The following is a 19,604-nucleotide window of genomic DNA, read 5'->3' on the forward strand; positions in this document are numbered from 1 at the left end:
TTTTTGAATTATTTTTATTTAAATTATGATTAATTTTATTATTTTAAATTTTATTATTAATTTATTTAAATTATGATTAATTTTATTATTTTAAATTTTATTATTAATAAATTTTATTTATTTTATTATTTTAATTATTATTATTAATATTTATTATTATTAATTTTATTATTTTAATTAATATTATTTTTATAATAATATTTATATATATATCTAATTAATAAAAATTATATTATTTAATACTATAAATATTTTAATAAATTAATTCTCAATTTTATTTTTTATTTTTATTTATTTTACTAAATAAACACATCATTAACATTCTAATACATTCATATTCTCATTTATTTTTATCAAATAAATATTAAAATTCCATCCTCATTCTTTATTTCTATCTCAATCTATTACCGGCCCATTATCATTTTACGTTATTCCCAAAGTAAAGCACCACGAGTGAAAATAGACAGTTAACTCTCACCCTCAAAACGGCAGCGTTTATTTGCTGAAGTTCACAGGTTCAAAACGGCAGCGTTTTCAGCGACTTCGTGCTTCGCTCTGGGCTGGCCCGGAAAGAGTATCTTTTCTGAAGTTGACAAGCATACTTAGCCTGCAAGCAATAGATTATTTAAATGCAATTTAATAATAGGAAAATGATCCATATTCTACGCGTACAAACTAGATATTACCAATTAGTACAAGAAGATATATACGTAGAGAAAAGGACGTTGACATCACCATTCGATGAAATAGTCGAAGAAATTTTTATATTTTAAAAAATAATTACGCATATATATTTTTTTACATATAAAAGTTTTTTGATAAAATTTGAGGGTGTACATAAGTTTATTGCGATTATTGTTTAATATTGAAAAAAATTACGCGTCTAAAATATGATTATTTTAAAATACAAGAATGAGTATGCATATCTTAAAAAAAGATCGGTATGACTAATTCGAAAACTAAGAGGCTATTTTATGCCTGATGTTGCTGAAAAGAAATATAAGAATAGACAGATTGTGCACATAAATTAATCAACGTAGTTGGTTACAGCAAGGCACGTAATAGCCACGTATCCTTTGGACCCAATGGGAGCATAGTGAGAACACATTCATATCATTTGTAACAGTTGTAGTTTCCTTGTTGAGGGTATCTGTGTCGGGATCACAGGCTTGGAAAATCTAGTAAATTTTCCTAGAAAGTATAGTACATATCAAACGGCTCTTTTTTTTTCATTTCTTTTTTTATTTTCCCACTTATATGACCGTTGGCTTCCTTTAACTATCATTGTATCATGTTTGATATGTCTGAGGCCGAGCAGCAAAGCCGGAACAAGATGGTATTGGTAAGTGACACAACGTCAACAACGACGACGAGTAAATACAGCAAGATCTTTGTTGGAGGATTGGCTTGGGAGACTCGAACTGAAACCATGAAGCATTATTTTGAGCAGTTTGGTGATATCCTTGAAGCCGTCGTCATTACTGATAGGGTTACTGGAAAATCAAAAGGATATGGCTTTGTAATTTTTATTCCCCGTCTCATCTCATCTCTTTCTTTGCAGCCCTATCCCTAGCTAGCTAGTTCATTTTATTAAGTTTGTTTGTTTAACCTCTTTTTTTTTAAAGGTAACTTTTAAGGATCCGGAATCGGCAAGCAGAGCATGTGAGAATCCTTATCCAGTGATTGATGGAAGGCGAGCTAATTGTAACCTCGCACACCTAGGTGCTCATCACAAGAAACGCCCACCTCTTCTTCATGGCAATGTTACAGCAGCGGAACCATCGACAGTTGATTTTGGTCAACCACCGGCTCCTCAATATGCATTTTCTTATTCAACTTATGGGTGAGTTAATATTACTGAGTCAAAAATTTAGATAAATGATTGAAAAATGCTACTAGGTCCCAACCGTGACGCAACGGTGACAGAAACATAGGTGAAGCGTCCCTCTTTCGCCTTTATTTCGGACTCTATTTCAAACTTTCTTCCAGTGCATTATTCTTCTCATCAATTTACTGCCTGGCTACTAATTTACGTTATTGTTTAATATTATATGCAGATATCCTACTTTCTCCCATAACATTAATCATTCAATGGTTAGTTATGGTTCCTTTAAATAACTTGAACAGCACCTCATTACAAGTTTTGATTAAAATGAAAGTGGGTGTACTCTGCGCAGAATTATTACAATGCTTATTATGGTGGGCTAGGGCAAGGACAACAACAGTTTTCGTCATATTATCATCCCAACAGGTTCAGGTTCCCCGGAGCTGGAGCCTATACAAATTACCATCCATTTCCATTGTATTTGTATACTCAGGCTCCGGTTCCGGCTCCGGCTCAGGCTGAGCAGCAACAGAGTAGCCCAAATCAGCACCCCAAAATGGTTCATTTCCCTTATTTTCCCCAGCATTTCCCATCATCGCTCACTGTTACTGGTAAATTATACATCTTATTACATTTTCATATCTATGAACTACTTCGATCCCATCTTACCTGCTACAATTTACAAATTTTCAAAATAAAACTTGAAAAGTTCAACAGAATTAAAGTATATTGCAATTTGCCACAGAAAATGTAGCAGCAGGGGCAATGCAACCAGGGACTAGGACTGGGACTGGGACTACCTCTCTACGAGACAACACCAAGGGTTAACGAGAGTAGTCTTTCCATATTCATTATACAAAAAAATTTTATGTTGAATGACCAGAGACAGAAGCTATCTAGCATAGATGTTACCATACATTTTATTTTCGTTGTACCTAATATATATATATATATATATAGTATAGAAACTATCTCTTTCAAGTCATGAAGCTTCTGCTGATCAAAATTCACATTTCACATTCTAAAGAGAGGAGAATTGAAAACTTTCTTTTTTTTTTAACACAGGCTTTTCTTAACTAAACTTAAAAAAGAAATTTTTTTTAAGGAAGAGTAGTGCAAGACATATCAAAATTTTGGGATTGTTCATTATTTTAACCAAATTTAATTATATTCTTACAATAAAGATCCAAGAGTGGAGAGTCAACCACCAAGTAAGATGCATGCAAACCATAACAAGAAACTAGCAGACACAGATATGAATAAACAGCGTAAATATCGTGAAGAAGAAAAACATTGCAGAATATTTCAAAGTCTTCAGTTGTTAGATATTTCTAACATATCAGTTTCAGGGACCACCCCAACAGAATTCAAAATGATGTGAAACATAGATTTAATGCATTCATATCCTCAAAATCCCATAACTACCAAACTCTCTATAAGGCATCAACTCGAGAGATATGTCATAAATAACCCCTTAGAGGTGACAGAGATACCGGGCCGAGACACATAAGACTAAAGATAAACATAGTCACCACAAGTACCTCAAAAGATATTTTCTGTATCTATGTATATATGCATGTAAAGATAGTATTGGCAGTTGATCAATCCACAGAACATTCAAGAGCATCACTCAATGCAAGGGCGGGCGAGGAGCCCGTGGACGAACTGGAGTCTTGGAGGGGCTAACCCTGCATATAGAAAACATTGAGAAATTTCAGAATAGAAACTGAATGGAAATTTATATCATTTAAAACTGAACAGTCCGCCAAAACAACCTTATAGGCAGTGATCCCAAGACAGCACCACTACAGTTAAGAGCCGCAATCGCACTCTCAGCCTGCGAGAGCAAAATTACAGCATTAAACTTAGTAGCATAAATAAAAAACTAAGAGATCTTTTCATGATATAAATTTCCATATAACAAAAAAACCTCAATAAAATAATAAACAAAAAGAATTCTAGCCGATTACCATCCTTCAAGTTTAGGTCATTTTTCTATTGCCAAACTTTACAAGGCCTACAAAGGCAGGAACCTATTCCACAAAGACATGCATCACGTATCCAATCACTGAGGGAAAGCGGGAAAACGAGGAATGTTCTAATCGTAAGTGGTCCAAGAACTCGTAAGAACCATACTAACAATATGTATACCCCATAATACAAAATGATGAGGGAAAACAAAGAAGGAATTGCTAGGAAGATAAAGATCAAACAAGAAGAATAAAACGAAAGGGGAAAGGAGAAGGGAGAGTAGAGAATTTCCCAACAAGCCATATCAAACAACAATTAATTAGGCATTCTTAATTGGCACATCCAAATTCCAAACACATGTAGTGCAGTAACAGCAATGTTGTAGCACTCTTCCAGAGAGCCACCACAACAATATCTAAAATTCGCTCTTCAGGCCAGTGGTGCTGATACCCCTTTTCTTTATTAGGATAGGAACGCACTCAAAATTTCCATATTTGCAACCTTTCATGCATGTCTCATTACAAAACTAGTGACAGACCCAACTTTCGCTACAGATTACCAGAGCATGAATTAATAAAGAGAGAATACAAAATGCACAACTGCCAGGAACAGACATTAGAATACAAATTATGTATCTTATACATGCTGGGACTGAAGTTATGGGTCTAAACTTTTAAATCTACAAACTAAAAAGGGTCAACAAGCAAACAAATACATCTTTCTCAAAGAAGAAGAAGAAAAGCAAACAAGTACATTCACAACCATTATCATCTCTAGATGGTCCTATAGGGAAACACTATATAATCAACAATTATATACAAAACAGACCCCCAAAAATTAAAAAAAAAAAAAAAGAAAAAGAGGAAGAAAAAGAAATAGAATAAGCGCATAAGCAAAAGAGAGAGAAACCATACAAGGTGAGTCATTGAAATTTTATATTCATAATACTGTAAAGAATGGTGAGTTATGCTATAGCTCAGTTGTGAAAGGATAGAAAGACAGTACAAAGAATCGAAGATGACAAGAATAGGAGGCATATACATAAATGGCCTGCCTAAGCATAGGTAGGGAACACCAATCACACAGTATACAGCCAACCACAATACCAAATTGAACCTAAACCTTGCAAAAGAATCTGATTATAAGGAGTTAGATATGTGAAGAGCTGTGAACCCCAAATAGCAAATGTACAACGTACCACATCCTAACACTAACCCATATCCTCAGTTGAAAGCAGATCCAACAAAATAGCTAGCCAACAATAAACACCAAACTAGTTGGTCTCCAACCACTGAGATGTCTTGAGTTTTCCATGCCCAAGAATTTGTTATAAGACACTTGCAACACCTGAAAAGCTGTGCTTCCTCTTCAACCTTTTCAGAAGATGAAGGTTGTTGAACTATCGTTGGGACAGTAGTGCCAAACATGAAAATCAGGATAATGAGTGAGATTCCCAGCTATGATTGCTCTAACCTTGGAAGCTCTATGCCTTATAGCCTTAGGGTTCCTATATTCAATTTCTTCCCAGCCCTTGCCTAGCTCTGAATTGGCATCTGCAACTGATAACCACAGCCTATCCCCAGTAAACTTCAGCTTATGTAGATTTGCACATAAAAGGCATAATGGACACCGTTTCAAAAGAATAAAAATGAGAGCCCAATGGTCCTCATTCCAAAAGAGCCCTCACCTCAACAATTGAAAGCACATCAGTTCTATTTTCAGCATACCCCAGCCTTGAAACAATGTTTGAGAAGATTTTATGCCTTTGCATGGTTTAAATAAGATTTGACTTCATTTAGAGAAAGAAACCATCCTCCCTCACACATCCCAGCCCACCCCTCCTTTCTCATCCTCCCTCACACATCCCAGCCCACCCCTCCTTTCTAACTCTCTCAACTCAGGTAATCACTCAAGAATTTGCCATTTTAGCAGTGGAAAAATTTTCTCCTACAATTCCCATTTCCCAAATCTCTTAGATAAATGGCCAGTGACACATGTTGCTAACTATGATAAGAAATGATTAGGAACACATATGGACATGAGAGCATGCTTGGAGTCCTATATAAAGGAGAAAAGAATTGCTCATATGAACAAAAACTTCCAGTTCCCATGCCTTCTAGTGTTACCAGCACCACACAAATATAGAACTAGCTTTCTTATTTCTACACAAACATAATTACTAAATTTATCACAAAATGGCATATTTAAACGACAAAACTCTCCTTTTCAAAAAGACAAAACTCTATTTTCCATAATTCATGCAAAGATCGTCTCATTATGACAAATAGTCCGATGTTCAGCTGCCATTATTAGGTGTTGCTTAAAAATACAAATTCTAAATGATCGAATTCATAAACAGTAAAAATAAACCAACAACAAAATTAAAGAAAGAAACAGGACTTAGAAAGATAAATTTACAAAACCGAGATGGAAGCTATCTTTTCTCCAATGCCTTATAATCTTGTCACTAATTACACTTTCATGAATTTTTCCAAAACTTTTAAAAGTAATGTAGAATGAGAAAACTCTACTAAAACAAGATCTAACATTCTCATTGTTGACAGTAAGAAGTCCAACTCAGTACAAGAAATTAAAGAATTCTCAAAGTAGTTTAGTAAGCTAAGGGGTTAAACAAAGATAAAAAATACCACTAATTGTGCATCAAGAGAACAAAATATATACATCCAGTGCAAAGGATTCTAACCCAAAAAAGAGGCTTTTCGGTCAAATTTGAATTACATTCTATGTAAACTCTAAATACAATTGTTTCTGCAATTAATAGCAAGGACCAAGTGTTTTTGTTCACATAACAGGTTATAAAAAACAAGCATGCCATGAAAACGGCTCGCTTACCATCGCAAACTCAACAAAAGCAATACGAGTTGAATGCTGATAGTCTCCAAGCAGCCTCAAACGTTGAACCTGCACAAATAAAATGTGTCCATAAGAAACCATGAATAATTGAAGGACAAAATCACTTCATTAGGTTGGTCATTTAAGCAACAACAAACCTCCCCACAAACTGATTCAAAGAAGAGTTTGATATCTCCTTGAGTAACCTACATCAATTGGACAAACAAGTCAAAAACAAATGTAACCGGTATTGCTCCAAATCACATACTACAATAAATGGCAAAATAGAAAGTACCTTTTTGTCAATATTTGTACAATAAATAGTTCTTGAGCACATCTCACGTTCATCTTCAGACTGATAAGATTAGAAAGCCAATCAATGCACCAAAATTAAGATCCATGCAGCTTGAATGTAGGGTTTTTCAAAGAAAATGAAATAAAACAAAACTTTAAACATGATACAGAACCAGATGATAAGCACAGAGAGAGACAAAAAAAGAAAAGACGGAGCGAGTGAGGGCAGAGAAAGAAACAGAGGGATAAAGGAAAGGAAGAAAGGAAAAAAGAGAGAACAACAACATGGTTTTTGGTTAACAAAAACATACCTCCAGACGCCAAATCTTCTTCATGAGGTAAATGCGAAATTTCTACTAAAAATATTCAAAACAAACTTACAAAAGTTTGCATAACACACCTAACATGACTAAATTTTTGCAAAAAACAAAACGGCAAAGTCATTTGATATAAAAACTTCACATCTAACTGGCATCGTGAAAATTTTGAAAATGAAGGGGCTTAATTGCATAAAAATTTTGAGGATAGTTGTTAACTATAGTGAGGCAGGTGGTTATAACAGATGTCTCACCCTTGGTAAAAAGGTTGGATTAACAGGAGCAATTGCAGTTTTTGAAGGCAGCACTCTAACAGGATAGAACCCAAGCATAGTCCCAGCCAAACTCAGAGCAGCCCTTGCACCTTCTGCAAGCACATTTTCTTTGAAATTCAGAACAAGAACAAATGTCTATTAATGAATATAGTATGCATAAGCTTTTAACAATACCTTCATCAGTGAACTCAACGAAGGCAAAACGGAGGACGGAGTTAGGATCACCACAGATGCGGCAATCAACAACCTTAGGACAGGTAATAATTTCAGAGCATAAGCCACTACTATCAAACTATAAAGGGAATATGAGAGCAAAATAAAACACAGAATACCTGTCCACAAGTGAGAAAGAGCGTTGCAAGCTGCTCTTCAGTAACCTGACATACAGAAAAAATAGGGAAACAATAGTAAACATCAGTGCACAATAAAAACAAACTAAAGCATAAAAGCAATAACTTTGCAGAAAGTTCCAGCTCTTTACCTGCTGATCAATGTCAGATACATACACAGTCCTCCTGATTACCTCGTCTTGCTGTGCATTACTTGTTCTACAATTCATCCTTCGTTTCCCTTGACTATAACCATTCCTCTTCTGAAAAGCAGTATTAAAAAGACAAAGTACCTTAATCAAAGAAAGAAAATACCAAACTAAGAGCCATACAAGAAGCTTAAAACAACTCAAGATCAAAAGTAAAGGGCACACATACCCTTCTAGTGGTAGTATGTCCATTGGTATTTGCAGTGCCATCAGTGTGCATTATAAAATTATTAGTGTACCCAAATCCATTAGGGCCGAAAAAGGCAGGATTAAAATTAAAAATTTGACCATTTGCAAGAGAAGGAGGCACAAATTCAGCAGCCATGGGATTCAACTTGGACAACATATCCACCAAATCCCTCATCTCGCAATCCTTGAAACTTTCACCCATTTTCCTTTCCATATGATTATCACTTGCATTCACATTCACAAACCCACCTCCAGCTCCAGCTCCAGGTTTTGTCTGCCCATTTTGTATCTGTATATTGGCATTGCCATTCCCACTTCTCTCCTTTGAGTGATCGTTGGAATTTTGTACATCATTTGAGTCAGATGACACCACAGTGTCATCCAAATTTTGATTCGATGAATCGATCTTAGCACCAGCATTCTCAGCGACCGCCATGATGATCAGTTTCTGAGTTTTTTTTCCCCCCCCAAAATGGGTCTCTTTTTTTTTTCTGAGATATCTCTGTGAAAATCTGCTCTTTTATTAGTCAATGATCTAAGATAAATGCTTTAAATTTAAATATTAAAAAAAACAAATTTTGAGAAAAACCCAGAATCTTATTGAACAGCAGTGGGAGAAAGAGAGAGAGACAGAGCTCTTACCTTATTCTCTCTTATCTAAAAACTTTCCATAAATGTGATGATGTAAAGATTAAGAAGCAAAGCAAAAACCAAACCGAAGCAACCACCAAAACCCACCCAAAATGAAAAGAAAAGATAAAACTGATGATCACTTCCCAAAATGAAATTGGGTGAAACAGAATACAAACTTTTTTGCTCTTTTAGTTTTTTTTTGTAAATTGATAAAAAGAGGGTTTAAGAGCGACAGATAAAGGGGTGTTTGTTTGTTTTCTAATGCGTTGCAAAATGCTATCTGTGTCCCTTTTATGTTGATTTTCTTTGGATCGTCCGTTAGCGGGTGTGTGCCATCATCACGCATTTTATTCTCTCTCATACATCTACATACATACATGCATACATACATACATTCGAAATGGTCATACATACATGCCCAGCATATCAATTACGAGAATAATGTAAATCCAAGATTTATCCATATCTTATCTTTCCTTTTTCTATCTAACCAAAATTTTTTGTATCTTTATACGTGCTACCGAACAAAGAATTAAAGATATCCAATTATTGAACATAATAATTCAACAAACATTAAATTTAAAACTAATCGCCATGGCCGTTCATAAACAAGCTCTAAGGAATTCTTTTTTTTTTTCGCACTAAACTGAATCATGTATTTTGTTACCTTCAACTTTATAACAATAATCATATTAACATATTAAGATATTTGAATGTTTTTATACCATGCGGTTGCTTTAGTTCCATATTGATGAATTTTATTAAATTTGATCAATTCCAATGAAATATTTTTTAATTCAAATCTTTTTATTTGGTACAATTGAAGCTTACATTGAAAATCAGATCAAAACCAAATCTTAGTTAATAATAATTAGTTTGTAAAATTTTATTGTTAGTAAGAATGTTTCCTCATAAGATCAATTTGTCTAATTCTAAAAATGATACAAGAGCTATGTGTTGAAACATTGTTACGAATTTAGCAAGTAAGCGAGGATTTGAAGATAGTTAATTCACGAAAAAACAGTCAATTCATGAGAGAAGTAATCCGAAATTAATTTTTCTAAATTAACAAACTGAAGCCATTAAAATAAACAGTTGCACATATACTTAAATGTGGATTTATTCTAGGGTGATATGGGAGTTAATATTATTTCATTAAAAAATAAAACAATCAGTGTTTAAACATAAATGTATACTACATCTCGAGATTTATACGATAATGGTTTTTCAAACAAGTAATTTTTTTTTTTTCAAAAACACTAAAACAAACAAAGATGTGGAGAAAGTTAAAAGGAAAAAAAATATTATAAATATTAGATGTACAATGTTACTTTTGCACAGCGTTACTTTTGTTATTTATGGGGTGGATTTAAAAAATATATTCATTTTAATCTTTTTTATGGGTGGATTCTGTTAATCATACGGTGGTGGCTTTACCCAAAAAAAAAAAAATGCGGGGAATATAACCATCATTTGGTTAACATATGTCTAAGGCTTTGTTTGTTTAAGTTTTTTGGCAACTCACCTGGCAAACTTGCAAATATAATTTGACAACACAACTAAATATTTTTCGCAGTTATCTACGAAGGGTCGGTTTGGTAATGTTTTAGGTTTTAAAATAATTGATGTTATCTATACTATAAAAATAATCAGCTGTAAAAAAAATTAGATAAATATTTGGTAAAATTTATTTTTAAAAGCATTATAAGTTTTAAAAATAATTGTATGTGTTTAATAAATCTTACTATAGAGTTGTTGTAAAAATAGAAATGATGGTATTGGACATAACGTTCAATAAAATTTATTTACATATTTATAAACATATCATTTTTTAGTCTTGTCTTGGAGACAAGTTTGTCTGTCTTGTCTATAATGACAAGTTTTCTTTCGTGAAGTTCCTAAATTAAAGCTTTCTAGTCAGAATTTTTGTGACTTTTCGGGTTAGTCAAGTGCAATGTCAGGAAGAGAGTAGGATTTTGAAATCAACATTGGTTACGCTCATATCAATTTGGAGGAAGAGGAGGAAGGAGGTCTGATTGTAGAAGGAGATGATGTTAATGAGAGTGGTCTAGGGACTATTGATTCTCGGTTTTGTCTGGTGGGCAGATTCCTTACAGATAAAGTAATTAACTTCCTTGCCATGAAGAATACTATGGCTTCCTTATGGCGTCCGGGGAAAGGAGAGTGTATCAAGGATTTATCTCCCACGCTTTTCCTATTCCAATTCTTTCATGAAGTTGACTTGAAAAGGGTTCTTGAATCGGGACCATGGAAGTTTGACCAACATATTTTAATCCTTAAAAGGCTGAAGGAAAATGAACAACCCCAGAATGTCCTGTTGTGCTTTACTTCGTTTTGGATCTAGGTTTACAACCTGCCAATCGGTTTTATGTCTGAAAAAATTCTGAAAGATATTGGCAACTATATAGGCACTTTTTTGGAGTCCGATGCATATAATCTAATGGGGGTTTGGAGAAACTACATGCGCATACAAGTGTCTGTAGATGTTAGGAAACCTCTTAAGCGAAGGATGAAAATGAAAAAAGCGGGCGGAAACTGGATTTGGGTTGATTTTAAATATGAACGTCTAAATATTTTTTGCTTTATTTGTGGATTACTTGGCCATACTGAAAAGCAATGTCCCAAATTGTATGATTGCCCTCCTGGTGAAATTGTAAAATGCTATGGTCACTGGCTGAAAGCACCAAATAAAAAGAATGCAATGAATTCCGGTGAACGGTGGTTGCGGTCAGTACTGCTGGGAGAAGATGACAAGGAAAAAGGAAGGAGCGTGGATGTCATAGTTACCATGGTAATTGATCCGGTTTTGGCCACGAATCAAGGAGATGCTATACGTAAGACTATTGATGGGAACGAGGATGTGGGGATTATGGTAGCTGGTAAGGAAGATGATATTTTGTTGCCAACTAGGACTCCACCAAGTGTGCAAGGAAAGCAAGTTAAGGGGACAATTAATGTGATTGATTTCAATGGAGATTCTGGGGATGAAATGGATGAGGGGTTAATTGTTAATGATGCTAAAAAGAGAAGGTCGCTAGTTGGGTCATGCAGCAAAGTGGGATTTGAAGGAGAGGTTACTTCCTAATCGATGCTTTTGGAATCAATTTTAAAAAACGGACCAGAGGTGGACCCTGTCGTTCAGGCCCACCGAGACCAATGAGTGTTTTAAGCTGGAACTGCTGTGGGCTTGGCCAACCACAAACAGTCAAATGCTGGAAGAGTTGGCCAAATGTAAGAAATCGATTTTTATTTTTCTTATTGAAACATTGTGTAATCGAAGGAAGTTGGAAGGTTTAAAAACAAAATTGGGCTATGAAGGTTTATTCACAGTTGACCCAGTGGGCTGGAGTAGAGGTCTTGCTCTCTTTTGGAAAGCAAACAGCAATGTTAGATTATTAAAATTTTCTAAGAACTGTATTGATGTGGAGGTTAAGTATCAGGACATGGGCAAGTGGAGGATGACGGGCTTCTATGGGTTCCCGGAGTCTAGCCGTCGTCGAGAGTCTTGGGATCTTCTATGCACTTTAACTACTGTGTCTTCCCTTCCCTGGGTATGCATCAGGGACTTTAATGATCTTTTAGCTGCTCATGAGAAGCGAGGGAAGAATGAGCACCCAAATTGGAAGTTGCAGGGGTTTAAACAAGTTGTGGTTGATAGTGGCCTCAGTGATATTGGCATGGAGGGTTATCAATTTACTTGGGAACGATCTAAGGGTACGGAGAATTGGGTGGAGGAAAGATTGGACATAGTTCTTGCTATTGATCCTTGGATTCGTCGATTCAAAGAAGCACGGGTTTGGAGTCTTCAATCTTCTACCTCAGATCATCTACCCATTTTTATGGACCCAAATCCCCTAAATCATTCTCATAGGCATCGAAGATTTTGATTTGAAAACATATGGCTTAGAAAGGCTGATTGTACATATATGATTCAGGCTAGTTGGTCCTCATCTCATGGGATTGCAATTCAACAAAAACTTCTAAATTGTGGGACTGCGTTGCTTAATTGGGGAGGTCACTTAGCTAGTGACTTTCGCAATCGTATTTCTGACTATAAAAGGAAAATGTCTCTTTTGCAGGGGCATCGTGATTCAGCTGGTATTGTGGAGTTTACTGAGGGTAGGAAGCGGTTTAATGAGCTTTTCCATAGTCAGGAGGTTTTCTGGAAGCAAAGATCAAGGTTACTTTGGCTCAAAGAAGGGGATATGAATTCTCACTTCTTCCATACTATGCCTTCAACAAGAAAGCGTAGGAATTCTATTTCAACTCTTCGAAATGCTCAAGGTCAGTCGTGTACCACCTCGGCTGAAATTGATGCTCTGATTTATGATTATTTCTCTAAGCTATTTATTGTTGATGGTTGCCAAAATGATGAAGTTTTAAATTGTGTAAAGACAAAGATTACTTATGAGCAAAATGAGTTGCTATTAGAGCCTTTTTCAACAGGCGATGTCAAAGCGGCCCTCTTCAAAATGCATCCAGACAAATCATCAGGACCTGATGGTATGAATCCTGCCTTTTACCAACGATTTTAGCTTACTGTTGGTGAGGATGTGACTGCAGCTTGTTTGCATTTTATTAATACTTGCTCATTTCCGATGGGTTTAAATGACACCTCTATTGTATTGATCCCCAAGAAACCAAAACCGGAGATGTTGTCAGATATGAGGCCTATTGCTTTATGTAATGTTCTGTATAAGATTGTTGCTAAAATGCTTGCAAATAGAATGAAGTTAGTCATGGGTTCTGTGGTTTCTGAATTTCAAAGTGCGTTTGTGCCAAGTCGGGCCATCACAGATAATATCCTTATCTCCTCTGAAATTATGCATTTTTTGAAGAGGAAGCGACAAGGAAAATTTGGAGTTGCTACCCTTAAAATTGATATGTCGAAGGCCTATGACCGAATTGAATGGGAATTTTTGGAAGCTATGATGCTCAGGCTGGGGTTTAATGCTAAATGGGTGAAGTTGATTATGCTATGTGTCTCTACAGTTCGGTATCATGTTTCTCACGATGAGAAGGAGATTGGACCTATCATTCCAGGTAGAGGGCTTCGCCAAGGGGATCTTTTATCGACGTATTTATTCATTCTTTGTGCGGAAGGTCTCAATGCGTTAATCCGTAAACATGAGTTGGCTCGCTTAATTCATGGGGTAAAAGTTGCTCAAGGGGCTCTTGTTGTATCTCATCTATTTTTTGCAGATGATTGTTTTATGTTTTTCAAAGCCAACCAAAGTGAAGCTCGTTTAATTAAGCACATTCTTGCGACTTATGGTCAATGGTCAGGACAATTGGTGAACTTTAACAAATCTTCCATTTCTTTCAGTTTGAATGTTAACGAAGATGTGAAGGGGCTTATATGTGATACTTTGGAGCTTAATGCTACTACTAACCATGGCACTTATCTTAGATTACCCTCTCTTGTTGGCAGGAACAAAAAAGAAGTTTTTCGATCTATCTATGACAGAGTATGGCAAAAGCTTCGCAGCTGGAGTATCAGGATGCTGTCAAGACCTGGGAAAGAAATCCTATTAAAAACAGTGGCTCAAGCTATCCCGAATTATGCCATGCAAGTTTACCTTCTGCCTCTTGATCTTTCCAGAGAGCTCGAAACTATGATGAACTCAGTTTGATGGAGAAACAGCCGCAATGGTGGAGGTGGCATTCACTAGATGAAGTGGAAGTTTCTTTGCGAACCAAAGACACATGGAGGAATTGGCTTAAAAAATCTACATGACTTCAATGTGGCCATGTTGGGGAAGCAAGTTTGGAAACTTTTATCGAATCTGAAGTCTCTTGTTGGCCAAATTTTCAAAGCTCGTTACTTCCCTTATACATCTATTGCAGAGGTTGATTTGGGTTATATTCCAAGCTTTGTGTGGAGGTCTCTAATGGCAGCTAAGCATATTGTTGTTCATGGTAGCAAGATTCAGATTGGTAGTGGTCAGAATTGTACTATTGGGTCAGCTCCTTGGCTTCCAGATGCAGATAACGGCTTTCTTTCCACCAGCTTACCTGAGCAGAAAACAACAGCACCAATTAGTAGTTTAATGGCTCCTGGACAACGTCGATGGGATTATGATGTAGTGGCAGATTTATTTAACGCTCGAGACAGGAATCTTATTTTACAAATTCCCCTTAGTGCTCGGAGGGATAAGGATGTGTGGTATTGGTTGGCAGATCCTCATGGTTTATATACAGTCAACAGCTATTATAAATTACTTAATCATTGTGCTACTACCCCAACATCTGGTGTGTGGAGGAAAATATGGAACTTAGAGGTGCCTAATAAGGTGAAGAATTTTCTTTGGAGGGCTACTATAAATGTGCTACCAACAAACGATAATCTTATTCGGAGAAGCGTTGACGTAATGCTTATTTGCTCCCTCTGCAATCAGCCGAATGAATCTGTTGTGCATGCTTGGTGAATTGTGTCTTTGCTCAAATATGCTGGATTTCTTCTTCACTTGGCTTTGCTGGTCATCACTCTTCATTTCTTAGTTAGCTAGATCAAGTCTTTGCCCGCTGTAGTAAGGAGATGTGCAATCTTGTTGCTATGATATGTTGGAAAATCTGGTTTCGCAGGAATGGAAAAGTTTGGAATAACAAAGTTTGCAGTGTGCACTATATCCTTAACTCTACTGGGACTTATATGTTTCAATGGCAAACAGCGAGGAAACAATCTGTTTTCATTGATGTTGATTCTTTCCATGGTTGTCATGGGGCTGTTTGCTAGGAGAAACCACATCCTGGTTGGCTCAAGTGTAATGTTGATGCTGCAACATTCTCAGCTCAGGGGAAAGTCAACTATGGAGGAGTTATCCACAATTCTGAGGGGGTTTTTGTGGATGCATGTTGTGCCTGCCTGAGTGGAAGCTTTGGTGCAAGAGATGCTGAAGCGTTTGGTGTGCGGGAGATTCTAAGCTGGATTAAGCAACGACAGTTGTCTTGCGTTGTTGTTGAGATGGATTGTTTTAAAGTCTTTAAAGCTCTCACAGAGAACTATTCTTGTCCTAATGGTTATGACATAATTCTTGATGATTATAGAGCTTTAGATCGTTCTTTAGGAGATATTAAATTTTTTTTTTGTCTGAAGGTCTGCGAATACTGCTGCCCATGTGGTTGCACGGGTGGGGGGTTCTTTGTCAGGCCCTGGAGAATGGAGTAATGTTCCATCTTCCTGATTAATTGTTTATCTGTCTTCTGTTTCCAGTTAATACATCTATCAAGTTTTATTAAAAAAAAAAAATTTATAATACATGTATATAAAAAAAAAATTATTCTGTATATATATATATTTGATAATTAAAATAAATATTTTATATTATTATTCTTATTTTTATCTCAATATAATTGGTAATAATAATAATCTCTTTAAAGTTAATGATTTAATTTCCTAATTAATAATGACAATTTTGAATTTTTATAATATAAATGAAGATATTTATGGAATCGTCTGAAGTATAAAATTGATTCTTAAAATAAGATTTTGAAAAGTCACTCCTCGCCTTTTTAAAAATTTACTATAGAATAAAGTGATTTTACCAAATTTCTAAAATAATTTGTTAAACACTAAAATTAGTTTTTAACTTTTCAAAATTACTTATAAACCTTCCAAAAATAATTTGTTAAATGGGCCCTAAGAAATAAGATCCAAGAGTGATAACTAATAACTAAACCCCCATTAACTTACACTTGACATATATAACTTTCATAATAATAGTAGTTGAAGACCATAATACCATAATATCAAATGAAACTTAAATCTAAACAAGTTATAATACCGTAATATCAAATGGAACTTAATTTAAACAATTTAACTCATATAGCAATGATGTAACTGTAGTATGAAATTTAATCTAACTAAAAAAATATAAAAAATTTAAATTTACTCTTTTGTGTAGATAATTCATATAAATCATTTTAAAAAATGAAGAACGTCAAAGGCAAAGCAAGATTTAAGAAGATAGTAGGTATTGAACCTTGAATGTGACCATGAGAGATAGTGAGAAAATTATTGGCCTTAACCAATTAAATTAAATTGGTTTAAAAAGAAAGGGAAAAAAAAAAAAAGAAGTATAGCCAATCTAATTGGGTTTAGGATACTAAAATTGAAACCGAATCAATTTTGATTCGACCCACTTGGTTGACGACTAAACTAGATTTGATTTGAGGGTCCGGTTATGTTGCAACTGTGGTACCGTGCCACAGTTGCAACATAGCCAAGTCCTTGATTTGAACACCCGTACATGTCCAACAATGAATTTGAACTTATAAAAGATTTAATGTGTCCTTTAATTTAAAATTGATTTGCTTTAGTTTTATTGATTTAAAAAAGGGGGAAAATTCCAACGATCAACCTTTTTAAATTTTACAATATTAAAGTTCCTAAAAAGGTGCATTTGTGTGACAATGGATTAATCGGTATGAAAATTAGTTTCATAAACTATGATCAAAATTATTAGACTCGTTATCATTATTTTTGGTCAAATTCAAGGTTAATTTTGATAATTATTTAAAACTTAAATAAAAAATCACGTAACCATGATTGAAGTTGGGAAATTCTATTGATTTTACAAAATATATATATCTCAATTAAACCAATTTTTTTTTCATTATTTCAATTAAAATTCAGTCAAATTTTACGTTCTCACAATTATATAAATTTAAGAAAAGTTGAAATTTCTTTCCCAACCTCTTAGTTTGTCGTTCAATTTAAAATAGAAATATAATCACATTAAATTGATTTAACAATAAGTTACTTAATAAATATTTATTTAGTCCCTATATTTTGATTTAATCACATGTTTAGTATCTATATTTAAAAAGTACCTCAAAATACCTTTTTAGTTAAATATGTTACATTCTTACCATTGTTTTTCTTTACTTTTACAATAATACTACTAGAATAATATTTATAAAAATTTAATTAATGAATTAACCATTATTAATATGGAAGAACTAGTATTTTTTGAACCCATGCAATAGTCTTGTTAATAATTTATGTATAAATAAATTAACATCAGCCAAATTATAGCAATATTTAATATCCTTACAATAATTTTACTATTAGGTATTTATAAAATATTAATTTACCAAATTACACCTAAAAGTAAAATAATAACATAAAATTTATGAAATATTTTATTTTATTTTTAAGGCTAATTTGATAAATTAGTATTTTTTTATTAATATCCCCAAGAAAGTATGAATATTATTGTAGGGGTATTATTATAAAAGAAAAGAAAAACAAGGGTATGAGTGTAACATATTTAATAATAAAAAGTATTTTAAAATATGTTTTATAATATAGGAATTAAATGAGCATCTAACTCAAAAAATATGATGATTAAACAAACATTTATCATAATTATTTTTATAGAAAAATATCAGTAAAATAAAAAAAAATTAATTAAACATGATTTTTGGTAATTAGGCGAGAGATATGCTCCAAAATTTAGCAACAAAACAAAAAGCATATGTCGTGCATGAGCGTGGATTGTAATGGATGAGGATGCATGGGTTAACGTATTATACCGTTGCCACGTGTAAGTAGTTTGTTGGTGGTAAGGTGATAGAGTTACCATAGCTGTTATTATCCAATGCGGTGACAGACACACAGGCTCCTTGCGAAGGGCATCATTCTCAACGTTGCACGAGTGCCGCAAACGCAAAAAGGCACCGGTAGGGAAATATAACACTCGCGTCCTTTAAATGCCACGTGTCTTCATGAAACGGTGTCGTCGTCAGCTGTTTCGAGACTATTCAAACTTGGCTTCATGAATCGCGATCATGTATAGATAAAAATGAAATTGAAATTGGGTGGATGGAGATTATGAAGACGAAAAGGACAAAGAAAAATCTATCCATCACGTGCGCAAATTGGATTTATATACAATTAAAAGCCAAAAAGAAATAAAATCAAACATCATCTAATAACCAAAATTTTTATTTTTCTTTTAGAAAAAGGTTTAGTTAATAAATGAACATTTTGTAAAATTCTTGTTTAAAAAGGGCACGTCTTTGTTGACATTCACGTTTCGAATTTCGAAATTGCATGTGTAATGGGATAGAAATTTAGGTAAAAAACAAAAGTCTGCGGCTGCATTCTATAAACAAAGGTGGTCACGTGATTGACCTGCAACGTAAATCATATAAAAAAAACCACATTATGATTGATGGATTGCTGTTACACCAGACCGATAAAAAGGTTGTTGTTACACCTTTATTATTTTTAATTTTTTTGAATTATTATTTATAGTAAATAGGGTTTTGCTAAGGTATATCAAATGTAACTTAGAACAAATACAGGATTCATGATTTCTCACTAATTTCATATATTATCATTCTCTTGTATTAAGTAACTACTTTTGAGTTGTTAGCTTGGGAGGAAATTTGGAAGCTAACATGCACTAATAACTTGATGAGATGTGGCTAAAAAAAGTCAATTAAATTAGAGTTAGCTAATTTGACTAAATGATAGGATAGCTTACGAATGTTAGAAGATAAGCTCTTAGGAAAAAAGGATAATTATGGTAAATATGCTCAAACACCAACGAGTATTATCAAAACTCAAATTTAGCAGTTAGAGCCAACATGTGAACAATGTATGCCATCATAAAAAAAATGAAATATTTCTTTTTTGGGCTAAAAAGGAAGAACTAATAATAATAGAGATTATTTTCATA

The 19,604-nt window shown here is 34.2% G+C and overlaps 3 protein-coding genes across 6 annotated transcripts; 2 read left to right on the forward strand and 1 right to left on the reverse strand.

The window, feature by feature from the left end:
• Nucleotides 1–1,047: 1,047 nt before the first annotated feature.
• Nucleotides 1,048–2,770, forward strand: LOC18045979 (RNA-binding protein 24-B). Its single transcript, XM_006441161.2, has 5 exons — nucleotides 1,048–1,519; nucleotides 1,626–1,843; nucleotides 2,058–2,094; nucleotides 2,178–2,436; nucleotides 2,571–2,770. Exons 1-5 carry the CDS (start codon nucleotides 1,292–1,294, stop codon nucleotides 2,651–2,653), a joined length of 825 nt encoding a protein of 274 aa, XP_006441224.1. The 5' UTR covers nucleotides 1,048–1,291; the 3' UTR covers nucleotides 2,654–2,770.
• LOC18045980 (polyadenylate-binding protein-interacting protein 12) lies at nucleotides 2,349–9,201 on the reverse strand. 4 transcript variants are annotated; one of them, XR_002906511.1, is made up of 12 exons: nucleotides 8,905–9,200; nucleotides 8,243–8,774; nucleotides 8,017–8,127; nucleotides 7,868–7,912; nucleotides 7,710–7,782; nucleotides 7,515–7,627; nucleotides 6,945–7,004; nucleotides 6,808–6,855; nucleotides 6,650–6,718; nucleotides 3,601–3,662; nucleotides 3,367–3,513; nucleotides 2,349–2,433 (listed from the first exon to the last, which is right to left on the reverse strand). XR_002906511.1 is itself a non-coding variant. In XM_006441162.2 (11 exons), exons 2-11 carry the CDS (start codon nucleotides 8,696–8,698, stop codon nucleotides 3,456–3,458), a joined length of 1,095 nt encoding a protein of 364 aa, XP_006441225.1. In that variant the 5' UTR covers nucleotides 8,699–8,764; nucleotides 8,905–9,200; the 3' UTR covers nucleotides 3,082–3,455. The 4 variants fall into 4 exon arrangements, 3 of the variants coding, with proteins under 3 accessions (XP_006441225.1, XP_006441226.1, XP_024044598.1); XM_006441162.2 differs by lacking the exon at nucleotides 2,349–2,433 and having other exon boundaries at nucleotides 3,082–3,513; nucleotides 8,243–8,764; XM_006441163.2 differs by lacking the exon at nucleotides 2,349–2,433 and having other exon boundaries at nucleotides 3,082–3,513.
• Nucleotides 9,202–13,514: 4,313 nt separating this feature from the next.
• On the forward strand, nucleotides 13,515–14,549 carry LOC112099586. The gene has a single exon (XM_024187001.1). It carries the CDS (start codon nucleotides 13,515–13,517, stop codon nucleotides 14,547–14,549), a length of 1,035 nt encoding a protein of 344 aa, XP_024042769.1.
• The last annotated feature ends 5,055 nt before the right edge of the window (nucleotides 14,550–19,604 follow it).

Source organism: Citrus clementina, unplaced genomic scaffold (assembly GCF_000493195.1).
Source record: "Citrus clementina cultivar Clemenules unplaced genomic scaffold, Citrus_clementina_v1.0 scaffold_3, whole genome shotgun sequence".
NCBI lineage: Eukaryota > Viridiplantae > Streptophyta > Magnoliopsida > Sapindales > Rutaceae > Citrus > Citrus x clementina.